The sequence below is a fragment of the Cricetulus griseus genome, chromosome 6 (assembly GCF_003668045.3).
Source record: "Cricetulus griseus strain 17A/GY chromosome 6, alternate assembly CriGri-PICRH-1.0, whole genome shotgun sequence".
Classification (NCBI taxonomy): domain Eukaryota; kingdom Metazoa; phylum Chordata; class Mammalia; order Rodentia; family Cricetidae; genus Cricetulus; species Cricetulus griseus.
In genome coordinates, this window is record NC_048599.1 from 27,009,805 (window position 1) to 27,027,895 (window position 18,091).

The 18,091-nt window shown below is 49.9% G+C and overlaps 1 protein-coding gene across 1 annotated transcript in view; it reads right to left on the minus strand.

Moving 5' to 3' along the window:
• The window catches only part of Ttll9 (tubulin tyrosine ligase like 9), a 39,519-nt gene that overhangs the window by 5,648 nt on the left and 15,780 nt on the right, over positions 1-18,091 (minus strand). Inside the window, exons 4-12 of the mRNA XM_035447031.1 lie at positions 17,387-17,498; positions 16,137-16,322; positions 11,167-11,235; positions 10,740-10,814; positions 9,123-9,213; positions 7,146-7,186; positions 6,159-6,246; positions 1,788-1,846; positions 791-987 (exon numbers count right to left, since the gene is read on the minus strand). Of these exons, the coding sequence (XP_035302922.1) occupies positions 791-987; positions 1,788-1,846; positions 6,159-6,246; positions 7,146-7,186; positions 9,123-9,213; positions 10,740-10,814; positions 11,167-11,235; positions 16,137-16,322; positions 17,387-17,498 (918 nt within the window). The remainder of the gene's footprint in view (positions 1-790; positions 988-1,787; positions 1,847-6,158; positions 6,247-7,145; positions 7,187-9,122; positions 9,214-10,739; positions 10,815-11,166; positions 11,236-16,136; positions 16,323-17,386; positions 17,499-18,091) is intronic.

Here is an 18,091-nt window from a genome sequence, read left to right on the forward strand (position 1 = left end):
GCGATGATAGATAGATAGATAGATAGACAGATAGATAGATAGATAGATGATTGATACATGGATAGATAGATGATTGATAGATTGATTGATTGATAGGCAGAGTATCTGTATGATATACCAATTGATGGGTTGGTTGATCAATAAGAGATATGAGTGAGATAGAATACATTTAGTTTAGGGGTATGTTAGTTTGACATTCAGATATTGAGGTCCATGTAGTAAATCACACCCTCACAAGACTAGGCCCACTCACAGTCCTTGTTCAAGGTGACAAGGACTCACATGACCTCCCCTGAGATGGGGGCTCTCTCTTCTTCAGTGAAGTTGCTGCCTGTGAGTTCCCATTCTCTAGAAACTGCTTAGCCGTGCTCCCGAGAATAAAGTAACCCCACTTAAACCCATTGGTGTCCCCAACTAGACTTAGGTAGAATTGTTTTTTGTTTTTTTTTTTTTTCTTTTTCTTGGTTCATCGTGGCCTCTTTATCTGTGAATAGAAATAGACTCCTCAGGAAAGGTCAAGCAACATCAATTCAGCAAATAATTGGTAGAGGTCCCTTTAGAACCAGCACTGATTAGATTTCATTTATCCCTTTAACAATCCCACAAGGACAAATACTCTGATCATCCCCAATTTACAGACTGGCAAACTGAGGCACAGTAAAAGTAAGCATGTCCAAGTTTGTACTGCTAGGAAGCAGCAGAACTGGGATTCAAACCATGGTGTCTGCACTGGAATGAGTAGCCTGTCGTGACCCTCCTTCCCCTGTTCTCTGGGCCACTGCCCACTTACGGCTTGAGGTCCTGGTCAATGAGGATGTCATAGCCATACAGCTCAAAGCAGTGCTTATCACTGATGATCACTTTCTGCACGCTCTGCAGGCTCTTGATGAAGATGTTGTCCATGTCACTGAAGAGTGTCACTACGGCCTCTGGACCGTGCTTGGATGCCAGGTACTGTCGGAAGCGCTGGAGCATCCATTTGCAACCCTGAGGCCCAGACAGTCGGGATAGGAGAGGAGCCCGTTCATTGATAATCCTTGAATGCGCCCATGTGCAGGACCCTCAAGCCGGGTGGGAGGGCTCATCTGAGTGCCCCTCACTATGGAATAAAGGCCTACATAGCTAAAAGGACTGGATGTGTCTCTGGCCCCTCCCTACACAGGTGGCTTTTCTTGGTGACTGCACTGGTAGCCTCTTGGGGCTGAAAGGCAACCAAAAAGCTTCTGCTCCTAGGATTATATGGTGTGAGATGAAATCAGGGGAGGGGAAAACAAGAGTAATGTGGGCAGGGAGCTCACTCATCCATGCCTCCTGATTTGGCCCTTAATTCTGAGAAGTCTGAATTCTATAGTTGTACCAACTTTCAGGCTATCATATGGATTGGCAGCAAACGGGTAGGTGGATATGACGGCAGATCCATCCTACTGGATGACAAATAGATGATAGATAGATAGATAGATAGATAGATAGATAGATAGATAGATGAGGAGAGAGATAGGGAGATATATAGGTAGATTGATAATTGACGGGCGGAATATGTGTATACCAGTTGATGGGTTGGTTAATCAGTAAGAGATACCTAATATACGAGGATAAAATACATTTTGTTTAGGTATATGTTAGTTTGACATTCAGATATTGAGGTTCATGCCAGATGAGCTCATCTCTGCAGATGGTAAGGGTGACCCTGCCCTCTCTGGTAAACTGTGGCCCATCTTAGGCTCCATGTCACTCTGCTTGTCCCACCCACTTGGCCCAGAAGGAGGGCAAATGCCTGGCTTCCTCACCTTTTTGGGGTGGTAGTCAGGAGATGTCTTCTGCACAGCAACATTGGTGAGGTGAACGTCTGGCAGAAGTTGATAGTCAAGGGCTAACATGGACAGAGAGGGCAGCCATATTCCCTGCTGCCCCAGAGACTGAACTGATGAGACCCTGGCCTTGGCTGGGAAGTTGACAGGAAAAAAACAAAAACAAAAAACAACAACAACAACAACAAAAACAGCCCAAAGTTATATGCATGAGCTTTGGAGTCAGATGGGCCTGGGTACAAGTCCTGAGTACATCTCAGGAGATGTGAATTCCTGGACACTCCAGGTGACCTCTCCAGCCTGTTTACCACCCGTGCTGACTCATTTTATGTCAACTTGAAACAAGCTAGAGTTATCTGAAAGGAGGGAGCCTCAATTGAGAAAACGTCTCTATAAGATTAGCTGTAGGGCATCTTCTTAATTAGTGATTGTGGGTGGTATCATCTGGTATCATCCTTGATCTGGTGGTCCTGGGTTTTTTTGTTTGTTTGTTTGTTTTGTTTTGTTTTTGAGACAGGGTTTCTCTGTGTAGCTTTGGAGCCTATCCTGGCACTCACTCTGGAGACCAGGTTGGCCTTGAACTCACAGAGATCCATCTGCCTCTGCCTCCCGAGTGCTGGGATTAAAGGCATGTGCCACAGACGCCCGGCAACCCTGGGTTCTATTTTTATAAAAGCAGGTTGAGCAAGCCTTGGAGAGCAAGCCAATAAGCAGGACCCCTCCATGGCTTCTGCCTCAGTTCCTGCCTCCAGGTTCCACCCTGACTTCTTTCAGTGACGAACTAGGTGTGGAAATGTAAACCCAATAAACCCTTTCCTCTCCAGCTTTCTTTTGGCCGTGGTGATTCATCATAGAAACCTAAGACCCCAGCCTGTGGACTGGGAGTACACAAAGCACACTGGCTTCACAGGGTTACTTGAGGATTGGATGAAGTGCTTCTTGGGAGCCTGGCAGCATCAAGAGGACGATATTACAACTTCCAACCCACACAGCAATGCCTGACAAGAACAGAGACCACATAAAGAGAGGGCTGTGCTGGTGGCCCCTTTGTAGGGACATCAGAGGAGGGGTCTAGTGTTGGGGAGGAGGCATGGTGCTGAGGGGCCCAGGCCTAAGAGTCTGCCATTTGTATCACCACCATCGTCACCTCCAGGGTGACACCATGACCTATAAAACACTCCTCAAGGGCCATCTCGTTTGCTCCTAAACAATCTCCATCTCATGGGTGACACTTTAGAGGCTCAGAGAAGGACAGTGCCCACCATTCAAAACCCCTCCTCAGCATCACTCCCCCAGGCCTATGAAAAAGGAAGCTTTGAGTTCCAAAAAGAGGCAGGAGGGAGGAAGGGAGGGGGAATGCCATAATCTGTAATATAATTATGACACTTCCCCCTCCCCTTTCCTCCCCCAAACCCTCCCACAATAAATCCAAGGGGGACAGTATATTTTAATATATCCAACAATACCTGTAGATTTTATTACCTCTCTTGGGGAAAAAGTAGAAATGGATTGTTAAGAAACCAATCACCCACATTCACACATGTCCCTGTCAGGGCATTCTGACACCTCAGTATTTTGATGTGCTTGGCAGATATTGAGTACCATGTAGATCAATGCCCTGTAACCCACTCACAGCACTCAGGCTGAATTATGTTGTATTTGTGTGTGTGTGTGTGTGTGTGTGTGTGTGTGTGTGTGTGTGTGTATATATATATATATATATATATATATATATATATTATATATATGGATGAGAGAGAGAATTATTGCATGTACACTATATATTACATATACCAAAGTTAAAATTGGCATTTCTTGTTTTGTGATTAAAAAATTATTATTTTAAAGGTTGATATGTTTAGAGTTGGGCAACAGCTCCATCATAAAGCGCTTGCCTCCCAAGCATGAGGCGTTTGATCTCCAGATGCCACAGGAAAAAACCTCTGAGAATGGCCAAGCATGGTGGCACACATGTTTAGTACCAGCACTCAGGAGGCACAGGCAAATGAATCTCTATGAGTTCAGGGTCAGTCTGGTCTACAAATTGAGTATCAGGCCAGCCAGGGATACATGATGAAACCCTGTCTCAAAACCAACCAACCAGCTCTGAACATGGTGGCATGTGCTTGTAGTCCCAGCACTGAGGGGAGAGACAGGATCACTAGAGCCAGCAGGCCAGCCCAGCAGATCATGTGAGCTCCAGGCCAGTGGGGGACCCAGAGGACAGGTGAGTTCTAGGTCAGTGGGGGACCCTGAGGACAGGTGAGCTCCTGGCCAGTGGGGGACCCTGATGCTCCTTCATAGTCTTTTCTGCAGTTTCCTGTAGAAACATTTAAAAGAAGAGTAGAAAGTGCTGTGTGGTCTTTCATGTGAATATTTAGTGACTAAAGCCTCATTTCATGGAAACGGCCCCTAGGAAGGGCCTGGCTTCTTCAGTATGTCCTCAGGGTGCACAGGGCTGCACCAGCACTCTGACACAGCATTGACTGAAGTGTCACTGGGGCCGACGGCGCTCCATGTGTTTTGTATGTGTTACTTAATTTTAATGAAATTAATGTAGTAGAAATGGAGTCAGCAAAACAAGGAAAGTAAGTCATAAAGCATGCACAAGCATGCACAGGAGGGCCCAAGCAATGGGCAGGCAATGCAAATGTGTTACTTAAGGTGCACACTTAGACTGAAAGATTCACTCAGGGCAGAGAGAGGAGGCTGGCTTCAAAGCCCAGGCTGGAATCTTCCCATCAGCGTGCGGACCCTGTGTGCAGTCAGGCCCGCCAGCCCTCTCACCCCCGGTAGCCTGGGCTGTCCTTCAATTCTCTTTTGAAGCTCAGTTCTAAAAATTTCAAAACAAAACAAAACAAAAACTGCCTATTTGTTTTGTTACTGATGCGTGTTCTTATGTAGCCTAGGATGGCCCCAACTCACTCTATAGCTGAAAATGACTTTGAACTTCTGAGCCCCCTGCCTCCAACTTCCAAGACCTGGGATTATAGGCTTGTGTCATTACAGCCTGTTTATTGGGCGTGGGGATGGAACCCAGTTGCTTTGTGCATGCCAGAAAAAATACCCTGCTAGCTGAGCTACAGCCCAGTCCTGATTTTGTTTTTTAACACAGGGTCTCACTTTATGGCTTAAAGTGACCTCAAACTCAAAATCTTCCTGTCTCAAACCTCCCACATGCTGAGATTAACAGGTATGTGCCTTACATGTATCATATCCAGCAGTCTTTTTATTTAAAAAAATGTGTATGATTTGTAGGCAATACATTCACCTGGCTCAAAAGTAAAAAAAAATGTTTTATATATGTGATAGATAATACGTTATATATGCACGCACATGTATGTAGATAATCTGATTTCCACTCATTTTTCCTCCCCAAGACAGTTTCTGTGTCTAGTTTTTCTTTCTTGCCTCCATTCCTTTTTCCTTCCTTCCTTTCTTCCTTTCTCCTTCCTTCCCTTCCTTCCTTCCTTCCTTCCTTCCTTCCTTCCTTCCTTCCTTCCTTCTTTTCTTGGCAGTGCTGGGATTAAACCTAGGCCCTTGCATATAAGGCAAGGGCTCTCCCACTGAGCCATACCCCCAGCTCTGTTTTGTTTCTTATCTATCATTCAGAAACGTCTATACACAAAACAACAAACCAACCACAGACTTGGTTTGACCTGAATGGGAGTAAACTTTTTGCTCTTCTACTTTCCCCCGTAGCATTCCACTTAACAGTTGTGTAGTATTCCATTGCAGAAATGCCGCCTTTCTTGTCGCCTGGGTTCTGCTTTCCATCAAGGCTATGCCATGTGCAGCCTTTAAGCCCATCTGTTCCCATGTTGTGTGTGTATCTGTGATATACACACTGAAGAGGCTTGCTGGTCACGGCGTATGTGCATCTGTCTTGGCAGCTCATTCTGAGGGTCACAGTACTTTATACACCCGCCGAGCACACACACACATCCTCCTCCTCCCCCAGCTTTGCAGGACAGTGTGGCGTCTACCAATAGGTTGGTGACTGAGTGACTGAGAGGAGCACTGTGACGATGCATGAAGAAGGATGAAGAGGTTCTGGGAGGCTCAACCTGTCCTCTCCTGTGAATACGTGTAAACCTGAGTGCTGGACACCCGTGAAGACCACCATCCAACAGAGACATTTGAGGGGCACTGCTCTGAGCAGATCCTTCCCCTGAGAGCCTGGGAACCCCTGGAGAGAAAGAACTGAGCTGATCTTGAGTAGGGACTCTTGTGCTCAGATCCCAGGGACCCTGGCAAGTGTCCTTGGGGTGGAAACGTTCCCAGGGTAGGGGGAGGAGGAGGGAGGCTGACTGGAGGAGGGGACTGGAAGGAATATCCTTGGAAGGATACAATGGTCATCGATGCTGTTCAGTGTGAAGCGGGTGTTGGAGAACCTGGCAAAGCCATCTCGGTACAGCCAAGCCCGCAGAGGGATGTACTGGTGGGGTGAGGGAGACAGGAAAGGAGAAATGATGTCCAGCGTGTCCCCCGCCACCCAGTTCCTCACCTGTCTTCCTTCTACCCAGAAGGCCCTGCCCCTCTCCACAGCAGCCTTCAATCATTCCCTCCACTGCCACCCCGTGACTCCATCCCTTCCTGCCCCTAGGGGTGCAAAAGAAAAAATGATGTGTCTACCCCAATGCATGACGACCCCAATCCACCAGGACCTCAAGGTCCTGAAGGATGGGCTAAGCCTGACACACTGTGAATTCTTGTTCCCAGTGGAGTGTACATCATGAAGATTTAAATAGGTGCTGAATTAATAAATGGAGGAATTTTAAGTGGGCAAAGGGAATACAGCACACTCTGCAGCTCCGCTGTCTGGATTTGAATCTTAGTTTGGCAATCTACCTGCTGTGTGACCTTGGGCAAGTCATTCACCTCTCTGTGTTTACCTACTCTGTGACCTTGAGTGAGTCATTCAACTTTGCTGTGCCTGTTTTTGTTTTTACTTTTTTGAGACAGGATCTTGCTGTACAACTGACTCGTCTGGACCTCACTATGGAGACCAAGCTGGCCTTGAGCTTGAGCTCCTCCTACTTCTGCCTCCCAAGCACTCTTAATCAAACTTTATGCATCCATTCTCATCTGTAAACTGAGGCGAATAACCGAGGCCTCGGAGTTGTTACAATGCAGTGAGAGCCTGCTGAGTGCTGGGGCCTGGCGCTCAGTAGGTGCTCAGTGCCTGTTTGCTATGGTTACCTGCAGATCTGAGTGAGAGATGGGAGGACTACAGCTGTAGACACGGACAGCTACGATGTGACACTAGGGACATCCACCTCAGTGGCCTCCCTCCATGTCCCTGGGCTCACGGGAAGCCCGGCTGCAGTGACTCACCGACATAACCAAGACATAGACTCGCAGGTCAAACTTTCGGCCTGTGGGAAAGAACTGGTTGGTGTAACAGATACTGCCTGGCTGTCAGATTGTGGGTAGGCTTCAGATCACATTAGGAGATGGACAAACAGCAGGGATCTGCCTATCTGAGGCTCCAAGCACACCTACACAGGGCACAGGGAGAGGTTGGGTGGGGCAGTGTTGGGACAAGGTGAGAAGTTTAGTGGTCAAGGAAGGCCCTATGAGAGGTGGAGACTGACTGACAGACACACAGACATGTGTAGGCCCAGCCCAAGCTGGGTAAGACCTTCTGGTTAGACCTACATACAGATGGGCAAAGTGCCTGGGCCCAGGGGAAGGGAAAGAAAGGAGACAGGTGGCAGGGGCCAGGACATGTGTGGTTGAGGACAGTAATGCAGACTGGGCCAAATCTCCATGCAGTCTTTGAGGTTTGTTCTATAAACCACAAGGAGCCACTGGCTAGAGTGTTCCCCTGCCACCTCATTCCTCGCCTGTCTTCCTTTACCCAGAAGGCCCTGCCTTCTCTCCATAGTAGCCCTCACTCCCTTCATCCCTACCTGTGACTCCACCCCTTCCTTCCCTAGGGGTGCAAAAGAGACAAAATGATGCGTCTACCATCACGCATGACCCTCTGCCAGGTCCTGAGGCATGGCTACTGACTACTGTGTTGGCGTGGAGTCTAAGGGACCAGGGCAATGGGGCACCAGTGGGCAGGAACAGCCATCCGGGAGGGAGACAACAGCAGCTAAGACTGGGACAGTGAAAAGAGAGACAAGCAGCTTTAGAACTGAGGAGCTTGGTGAAGAACAGGAGAAAGGGGGCTGGGGAGATGACTCGGTGGTTAAGAGTGTGTGCTGCTCCCCCACAGGACCTGATTCAGCACTCAGCACACACATTGGAGTGGGGGGAGGGGTGCTCACGCCTCCTTATCTCCAGCTCCAAGAGAACCCATACCTCTTGCCTCTGCAGGCACCTGCACTGGCCTGCACATACCCACACACAGACACAAGCACCTACACATAATTAAAATAAGAAGCACAAATTAAAAAGAGAGAGAGCAGTGGCAAGGAAGGACCAAGGACACCACAGACTTCCCAGACTCTGGCTTAGCAACTTGGGGGAACAGAAGCCATGGCCCAGGTAGAAAAGCTGGAGAGTGAGCCAGACTTGGGGGCAGTTCTGAGTCTGAGGCACATTGGTATGAAGTCACTGGGAGAGTCCAAGTGATTTGGGTTCTTGGCTGGGGACAGAGACCTGAAGTCACTGGGGCAGGGAAAAAGTGAAGAGACCCAGAGGCTGCCCCCCCATCAATGGTCATTGTCAGAGGACAGGGAAGAGGGTGGGGGAGGTCATGGCTATAGTGAGACTCCTTAGGTAATTCATAAACACATGGGAAAGCCCAGGACAGCTGCCTGGGCTTCAGGGAAGCCACTGTTCCCAGCAGCCTCTGCCCTGGGAATGGCCTCTCCCAGCAGCACTCTTCCTCCATGTCTACTCACAGGCCATCCCAGAGGTGACCTGTCCTGATCCCCATGTCATCCTCTGTCCCCTTGCCCCGTTCTCCACAGCACTGTGTGGCTGGACTCCTTCAGGCTTGCTGCTGCCTGCTCCAAGTACATATGGAGTACATATGGAGCTCATATGGAGCTCATATGGAGCTCTTAGGGCAGAGTCCAGGACAGTGGCTGGCACCAAGGAGGCTTTGTAAATGTTTCACTGTTGAAAGCATGAATGGATGAACTGGCTTCCGAGGAGAATCCCCCTGACCCCCGTGGGAGTAGGAAGAGCATGCCAGGCTGGGGGAGTCCTACAGGCCACAGCTAGGAGGTAGGAGAGTACAGGACAGGTCTCTGTCTATGTCCCCTTTCAGGCCTGATGACAGGCCAGGTCTTTTCTGACTTATGTGTTGACTGAATGGTCAGAGGGCAGGGGTCAGACACAACCCAACCATCTTACCTCCTATCAAGTAGGGGTTTTCCACATAACGCTGAGCCACATAGTTCTCCACTGGTATCTCATCTTTCTGGTCATCAGAACTCCTTGGGTCCTGGTTGTGACAATATTGATCAGGAACACACATTGAGAGTGTCATGTGTGCTGGGTGTCACGCCAGGCACTATACCTGGGGTATCTGATTGGATTCTTATATGGATCCTCTCAGGTAAGAATAATGCAACCCCCATTTCAGATGCACACCTGAAGCACAGAGAGGTAGAGTGACTTGTCTGAAGTCACACAACTGGCCAGGATCCAGCAGGGATATGGAGCCGTATGCAGTTTGAGCCCAGAGCCTGAATTACTCTTAGACCTGTGCTGCCCCAGAAGGCAGCCGCTGGCCACATGTGGGAATTAACATTTACATTCATATTGATAAAAAGGCATGGGCATGGACAAATCCCAAAGTCAGTGTCTGCCTGAAATAAACCAGCAACAAAGGATCCACTTCTCCAAGTCACTGGAGTAGTCACATCCTCAGAAAGCAGGAGAGCGGTGGAGGTCAGTATGGAACACACAGAGTTTTGACTTGAGGGGGTGCAAATGCTCTGGCCATGGGGTTTCATGACAAGTGCACCAAGGGAATCCTCCCTGTACTTCAGAACTGAACATCAAAAATGGTCAAAGAGGACTCAGTCAGCAAACTGCTGGAGACACAGTGTGAGGACCTGAGTTCAGATCCCCAACACCCACTAAAAACAGGCAGGTAATCCCTGCACTTGTGGGGGGGAGGGCTGCTGAGACAGGAGGATCCCTAGAGCTCACTGGCTACCCAGTCCAGCTGAATAGGTGAGCTTCCAGATTCAGTGAGAGGCCCTGTCTCTAAGGAAGGGGAGTAATTGATGAAGACTCTCAATCTCTGCCTCCCTGAATGCATGCAAATAGTCAAAATGCTAAATCGTGTGTTCTAGACAGTTTACTCCATTGAGGGAGGGGCACTGCTGGAGAAAAAGGGGGCAGGGCTATGTGCCTGATAGCCAAGCAGCTGCCACTCAACCATCCCTCTTGCAGCTTCAATTCTCAGAGGAAATGAAATTTCAAAATTTTAGCCCTTTGATGAGTTTAGTGGCAGATCACATGCCCAGTGTGCAAAGGCTCTGGCTTCTGTCAGAAAGGGGTGTGTGGGGAGAAGGAAAGAAGGAAGGGAAGGGGAAGCCCTGGAGGGAGGGAGGAGGGGTGGAAGGGGAGGAAGAGAGGGCCAATCCCCCTTTGGGAGCCCAGTGCTTAGCCTGGAAAGAGAAGTCACCCATGCCATGGCTGTAGAAGTTCTAGCACAGCGATGCCTAGAGGACATCAGAGTGGGGCCGTCCCTTTCTCCTCTTACCCACCAGCTCAAGGGACAGCGACACTCACAGGCACAACCCTCCCTGTGACCCCCCCCCATCTCAATGGCCTCATGAAGAGTTAAGATCAAACCCCAGAGTCACACACTCTCTAGGCTCACAAGCCACCAGAGGTAAGCACTTGGACTAGGGACTTCTGGCTATGGGGAAATGCCCCCTTCCACCGAGCCATGGCGGGCCCCCCCCCCGGGCAGCCAGGCCTCTCCCTCCCGGCCCTCCTCACACTTCTACTCACATGGCTGCCTGAGGGGTTCGTGTTGGCACGGGCAGGCTGCGCCTCCACAATGGTGAGCTTCTTTCCCACAGTGCCCTGGCAGGAGCACCGGATACATAGGCACATGTGTAATGGGAAAGATATTTATTTATTGAGCACTTGCTTGTAGCCACTGGGAGTCAAGTCCTCCTGCTCCCTACCCCTAGCACCGCTGTCTCCCCCAGGCTTCAGAAGTCTTTGAGAGCACAGCTGCTAACTGGGATCCTGCTCATCCTCACATTGAACCCTCAGCAGGCACGAGAAAGGGCGGGGCAAGGTCAGGATTTGAACCCAGAACTGACACCCTTGTGTGCAACCTTGGTGGGCACCCCTGTGCGTTCTGGGAGAAGGAAGGTGTGGCCTTCTCCTGGAGGCTGAGACTTTGGGGGAGAAGAAGAAGGGGGCTCACCTTCCTCCAGTCCATGATGTCCTTCAGTTTCCGGAAGAGAAAGATGCCCTTCCCCTGAGATCGGGCGACCTGAGGGTGGGGGTGGGGGAGATGAGTTGGGGATGAAAAAAGGAAGAGCCTGGCTCAGAGTCCTTCCCTGGCCCCTATTCCCAGGGCCTTCACCAGCTCATCTCTGTGTCCATCTCCCTGTGGGCTCTTGTCGCTGCCCAGAGGAAGGGCTTTTCAAACCCGTGGGGCTGGAGGAGGAAAAGGAACTGGGCTTTGCTGCAAAGACATACATTTGCATGAATAATGCAGAAGGACAGACAATTAAAAAACCATCTCGGCCAGTCCTGGAACATATCATCCAATGCTTTTTTTGGAAATCAATTTGCCTTCCTAATTAGGTTTTGCTTCAGCTAATACTGGAATCATTCTGCCTTTACTGCACCACACCACAGGTAATTCATGGCCTCCCAGAGGCGAGGGGGCTGGGGGAGAGTCCTTGGTATCCGGTCGTGTTCCTGCATTCTGAGAAGTTCAACCTGCCTGGGCTTGCATAGGAACATGGCCAGTGTGCCCACTACCCTCTCCACACCCCACAGTTCATTGGTACTGCAGGGTAGTTTTGTTAAGCAATCATTAAACGGTATGTTGGCATGTGTGCCTGTGAGTGCACACATGCGTGCAAAGTGAGTGTGTGTGTGTGTGTGTGTGTGTGTGTGTGTGTGTGTGTGTGTGTGTTGCTGAGGATCAAACCCAGGATCTGGCTTTTGCTAAGCAAGCACTGTACCGCTGAGCTACAGGCCATCCCCAGGGATTAAGCTGTATCTATCACTTAGATGCCTGATGGTTCCCAGCAGAACCTGTACAGAGCTTTGACCTGCTATCTGGCCTGGCTTCTACGGCCTGTGAGACCAACTCTGGCTTCTGATGCCAGCTCAGTCCTTTAGCTATCTGAGCTCCTGAGTAGGAACCCCCTGAGGCATCTTTCTCTGGCATGAATGCACCCAGTGGGTGCAAAGCCTCCTTCCCTCTGTTTTCAGAGCAGTGGCCCGCCAGGCCCGCCAGGCCCGCCAGGCCCGCCATGCCCACCCAGGCTTCAGAAGGCCTGACAGCAGGTGGTTTGCTCACATCTGGACAGAGCTGGAAGCAGAGAAAGGAAAATGCCTCTTCCTTCCTCCCCTTTCATTCAGTCAATTAAACCTCTGTGGAAACACCCCCCAGACACCCCTAAGGATATGCCTCATTAATTTTGTAGGTGTTTATTAATCCAATCAAGCTGACAATGTGCTATCATCACAAGTCTCAGCTTTGCCAACTTGACACACAAACACATCACTTTAAACCACAGTATTCTGCCCTGGCCCCATAGGGCCGTGGCCATCCCAGTGTGAAATGCATTCATTCTGACTTCAAAAGCCTCCCCACTGTCCTAACAGTTTCAATACTGTTCAAAACTCCTAAATCTAGTCCAGGCATGGTGGCTCACATTTTTAACCCCAACACACAGGAGGAAGAGGCAGGTGGATCTCTGTGAGTTCAAGGCCAGCCTAATATACATAGTGCGCTCCAGGACAGCCAGAGATAGTGAGACCCTCCCTGCTCTTTACAAACCATGTAGGACAGCTCTCAGGAGGTTCAATGACAGCCTCAGCACCTCCATTCAGACTCAGCAGATCAAAACAATGCCTTAGAGTGGGGGACATCTGGGGTTATCCACAGTATCACAACCTGGGCTTAGAGCAGCTTCACGGACACACAGACTGATGGACAGGCACAGTCCTGACCCACACACGTGCTGCCTTGTACCCTGAGCATGACTAGAAGAGCTGCAGTGGTCCTGGGGTCTGGACCTGGCCCAGGACCTCTGTCCCAGCAGAGCAGTTTGGATGCAAGGACAGGAAGGGGAAAAGTTGGAAGTGTGTGATTTCTTTTATACTACACAGAACTTAAATTCTGTTTTTGTTTTACCTTTTTCAGGGTCTCAGGAAGGCTAGGTAAACACTTTACCCCTGAGCATTGTCCTCAGCCCTTAGACTGGACTTTTCATGGCCAAACCCAAAGACCTATTTATTTGTTTGCTTGATCTTTTTTTTAGTTTTTATTTGTGTGTGCACATTTATATGTGTTGGGGCACACACAGGTGTGTGGTTAATGTACCGGTTATGTGCACATGTGTGTAGAAGCCAGAGGTCAACCTCAGTTGTCATTCTTCAGAAACTGTTCACCTTAGCTCTTCATTTTGAGATAGGGTCTCTCTGTATAGCTCTGATTGTCCTAGAACTATGAAGACTATGCTAGCTTCGAAGTCACAGCAATCCAGCTAGCTCTGCCTCCTAACTGCTGGGATTAAAGGCACGGTACCCTGTAGTAGGAGATCCAACTATGCACCTGTAGCGCTAACCATGCCATTTGGTCGTGGTCACAGGTGCATATGTGAGGTGTGGGATTTGGTCTGGGGTCCAGGACAGGCTTGCTCTCTCTTGGTTCCAGTCGGGTCATAGAGAGCAGCTGGGCATTAATCCTCAGAACTGGAACTTGGGGGTTATCGGTTTCTCATGTAAGTGACTTCTCCCCAAATAAAATTAACCTTTATTATCCTAGTGCCGTGTATCTTAATCTGTACATCCACAGTGCCCAGCATATTCACTTTGACAGGAGTTTTCATTGGGATTTGGGGCTCAGCAATTCAGCCAGACTGGCTGGCCAGTGAGCCCCAGGGATCCTTCATCTCTAACAACTCAGTATTGTTGGCACAGGCCTCCACATCTGGTGTTCTCACAAGTGCCAAGGCTAAACCACAGCCCTTGCTCTGTAGCCAAGGATGACCCTGAATTTCTGATCCTCTTGCCTCTACCTCCCAAGTGCTGAGATTACAAGCATGCACTATTGTGCCCAGGGGCTGAAGGCCTATTCTTATTATCCCTAAGAGAGTAAAGCTGAGAGATGGATGGTCCTAGGGCCCCAAGAGTCTGCAGAGTGGTACTGTGGTGGGGTGGGGCATTGCCAAAGCCCCTTATATTTTCTGTGCCTAAGAGGCTGCCCAAGAAGAGGGTGAGGGAACAGCAGCAGGGCATAGCCTTCTGTAGGGATTGGCTGATGAAGGTGTAGCCGCTTCACACAGGGGCCTAGAGGGGGATGGACTTGGGGAAGTAGTGCAAAGGAAAGCACGCTGGTCCACAATGTCCCCCAGGAAGGTGGCTCCCAGAGTCCTGAACAGGCTGCTGCGGCAATCTGGTGGAGGCAGAGGATGAGCAGAGAGCTACAGGCAGCCCCAGCTGCATCAGGCGGGATTTTCTGCTAATTGGGAACCAGCAATTGCTTATTAAGTCGCTTCCTTTCCCAGCCCACTGCCTTTGTTAGTGGCAATACCATGACAGCAGTGGGTAGTGCTGGGCGTGTGTCCCCTAGCTGAGGCACACTGGCTGGGGAATGAGAACAGGTGCTGCTTCCACTCAGCTGAGCCTGGGGTTTGTTTTCTTTCTGTTTTCTGAGCTAGGGTCTTACTGGATTGCCCAAGCTGTCCCGGAACTCACAGTGCAGCTTGGGGTGGCCTTAAACTCATAACATTCCTCCTGCCTTGCCTCGTACCTTCCTGGATTTTAATTCTATCTCTGCCACCTGAGAGCTGTGTGACCCTGAGCTAAGGCCCACTGGGCCACCTACTGCTTCACATATAAACTGTGCTGACCCAAGACTGTCACAGGCTTGGTTTCCCTGAAGCTGCACGTTAGACACATAGCACATGGGTTAGATGAAAGGCTGGGAATCAGAGGCACAACCATGGACAGTTGCTCTCATCATTTCCAAGAGTCCAGGAAGTTTCTTCCCTCTCCCCCCACCCCCCGCCTGCCCCAGGAAGGTCTGGTCAGTTTCACAAACCTGTGTGGCTGGGAGCAGTGCTGCCCACCTTCAATCCCAGCCCTCGGGAGGTATCGGCAAAGGATCTCTATGAGTTTGAGGGAGCCTGGTCTACATAGCAAGTTCTAGGACAACCAGGACAAAATAAACAAATTTGTGCACACACCTTACCCAGGAGCAGGTTCAAAGGTAGTCGCTGGGCAGATGGGGTGAGCCTGAGCGCTCTAGTCTAATTCATGTGGGGGAGCATCCTTGCTCTTGCTGATGGTCTTAGGTGGCTTTGAGTGGCAAAATTGGAAGGCAGAGCCTGGGGAGATGGTTCAACAATTAAGAACACTCACTGCTCTTCCAGATGACCCAGGTTCAATTCCCAGCACCCACATGGCAGCTCACATCTGTCTGTAACTCCAGGATCCTATGCCCTCTTCTGGCTCTTTGGGCATTGCACACAAGTGGTGCATAGACACACATGCAAGCAAAACACACATGTAGGAGACAGTAAGCCACGCCTGTTAGAAGCTGGCTATAGGTGTGCCTGACCACGCCTGTCAGGGCATGGTCAAGGTGAGGTCAGAATGACGCATAATAGGTTTTTAAGGGGCTGCAAGGCACATGGGAGAGCCTTCTCTCTGGCTTGCCTGCCTTGCTGTCCCTGGCATGCTCTGGCTTGCATTTGGCTGATGTTTATCTGAATAAAGATATCTTAACCTTACAGACTATGGATCGGCTCTCGGCTCTCATTATACACACATAAGATAAAAAATAAATCTACATTTTTTTTAAAATAAAAGAGTCTAAGGCAGTGGTTGCCAAACACACTGCAGCTGGCAACTCTGCAGGAAAGCCAGGTACAGGACTCCCCAAGTGTCTGGTTCAGAAGGCCTGAGGGGCCTGCAAAGGCGCTTTTCTGCCAGGGTTCTCTACTGGAGCAGAAGCCTTGGGTGTGGGTGTGGAGGGAATGCTCCATGCCAGGCTCCCCTGCCTGTGAGCTCAGGCAAGACACCTACAGCATAGCTCTGGGACAGAGTTGCTTATTTTTCATGGAACTTCGCAGGGACAGAAAGGATTCATTCCTGGGACCCCAAATGCCACCCCCTCACCCCGACTCTCTGTGCAGAGGCACTCACGGGCTTCATGATCCAGGTGATTCCGGGGTTCTTTCGGAACTCCTCCACAAACAGATGGTACTCACAGGGCATCTCAAAGGTTTTGGGGAAGAAGTCACACTTGGCTGCCTCTACCTTCCCGGCTTCGCGCTCCAGCATCTTCCGGAAACGCTTGAGATTCTTTACCATGTAGTTCTTTCTGGTAAGCTGGGCAGCAGGGGACAAGGGCAGACGGTGAGCCTCCTGATCCCTGCCTTGTCCACCTCTTTTTAGAAACAATAGTTCATTACATTTATTTATGGGGGGTGCTAAAATGAGAGAAAGAGGACATGATAACCCCCTTTCTGAGCCTTAGTTCTCCACATTAAGTTTTCATTTCCCTCAAATTAGGACATTTTCCTTCACCTGCAGTGAGTTTCTTTCCCCCATATACCACAGAGGGACGAGAGTGTTGGGGGACCACCCTGATCCCAGTAAACCAACAGTTGTCTCTGTAACCGTGTACCAAGGCAAGGTCCCTATAAATGGTTGCTTCCCTACTCATGCACCAAGGCTGGTTGGTGGTCCAATTACAGATTCCGTGTTTGTAGACAGAAAAAAACAACCCAACCCTTACTACAGAAGGGACACACAGACACTTTACGACCAACAGAAGGCCTGGCATAGTGGCCCACACCTTTAATCTCAGAGGCAGGTGGATCTCTGTGAGTTCCAGGCCAGCCTGCTCTACATGGTGAGATCCAGGACAGCCAGGTCTACATAGAGAGACCCCATCTCAAAAACAAAAGACAAATGGAAGAGTAGGGAGAGTTATGGAGATGGGGACAACTGAACCCTAGAGAGACCCCCAGGCTTCCTTAGAGTCAGCGGTACCCAGCTCTGGGCCCCTCTCTGTCTAGAGAAGATTTTTTTGTTTTTGTTTTTTGTTTTTGTCTAGAGAGTTATAACACTTGCCAATAAGCTTTCCTTTTGTTTTGAGCCCTTTTCCAGTATTGTCAGTATTTAACTGATAGAACCCACTAGTATCAGAGGTCAAAGAGCAACTTCTGGGTATCAGTCGCTCCTACTACTCTTAGGGACTGAACTCACGTCCTCAGACTTGGCCATAAAAGCCTTTATCTGCTGTGTCATCTTGCTGGCCCCTTGTCCACCTCTTGATCCCAGCCTCTGCTTTCACCCTCAGAGTAGCAGGAATAGTCAAAAGGACTCCAATAGCCAGCCTGCTGGTCTAGAACCATTCTCACTTGTCAGGCCTGAAAGCTGACACTCACCTCGTAGTGGTTCCGGAAGTGGCTGATCCGCACGTGCTCATCCATGTAGGTGTGGTCAAAGTTCTCACGAAGCCAGCTGACGTCACACCAGTAGAAATCCCACTCACCTTCACTGCAGTGGGGAAGACAAGGATTAGACCTGGGGACTGAGGCATTGCCAGGTTCTCCCAGCACACAACATGAGCAGGTGGAACAGGGGTGTGTGTGTGTGTGTGTGTGTGTGTGTGTGTGTGTGTGTGTGTGTGTGTATGTGTGTGTGTGTTGGCCATAGCACCTGGCTTCTCTGAGGCACCAGTAGATATAGCCACCCCGAGCCCAGAGTGCCTTCTAGTACTTCTCAACAGACTGGTCACACCTGCTCCATTTCTGAGGTGTAGGATGCTCCCTGCTTGAACATCCTACAGCCCGTCCATTGGGCAGTCACTGCTGCTTCTGCAGGCTGCATTGTTGGGTGGTAGAACAATAAATCTACCCTCTCTGCCCCTGCCCTGCTGCTTTACTTTGGATTTTATCGTCCCCCAAAGATTGGGGTGTTGGAAGCTTAACCATCAGCCTGTAGCAATACTGGGAGGTAGGGGAGCCCTTAAGGAATGTGGCCCAGAAGGATGCTGAGGAGCATACCCTTGAAGGGGATACTGGGCCAGTTCTAGCGCCTCTCTGGCTTCTGGCTTTGCCTCCTGGCTACCATGCGGTCCCACCACGTTG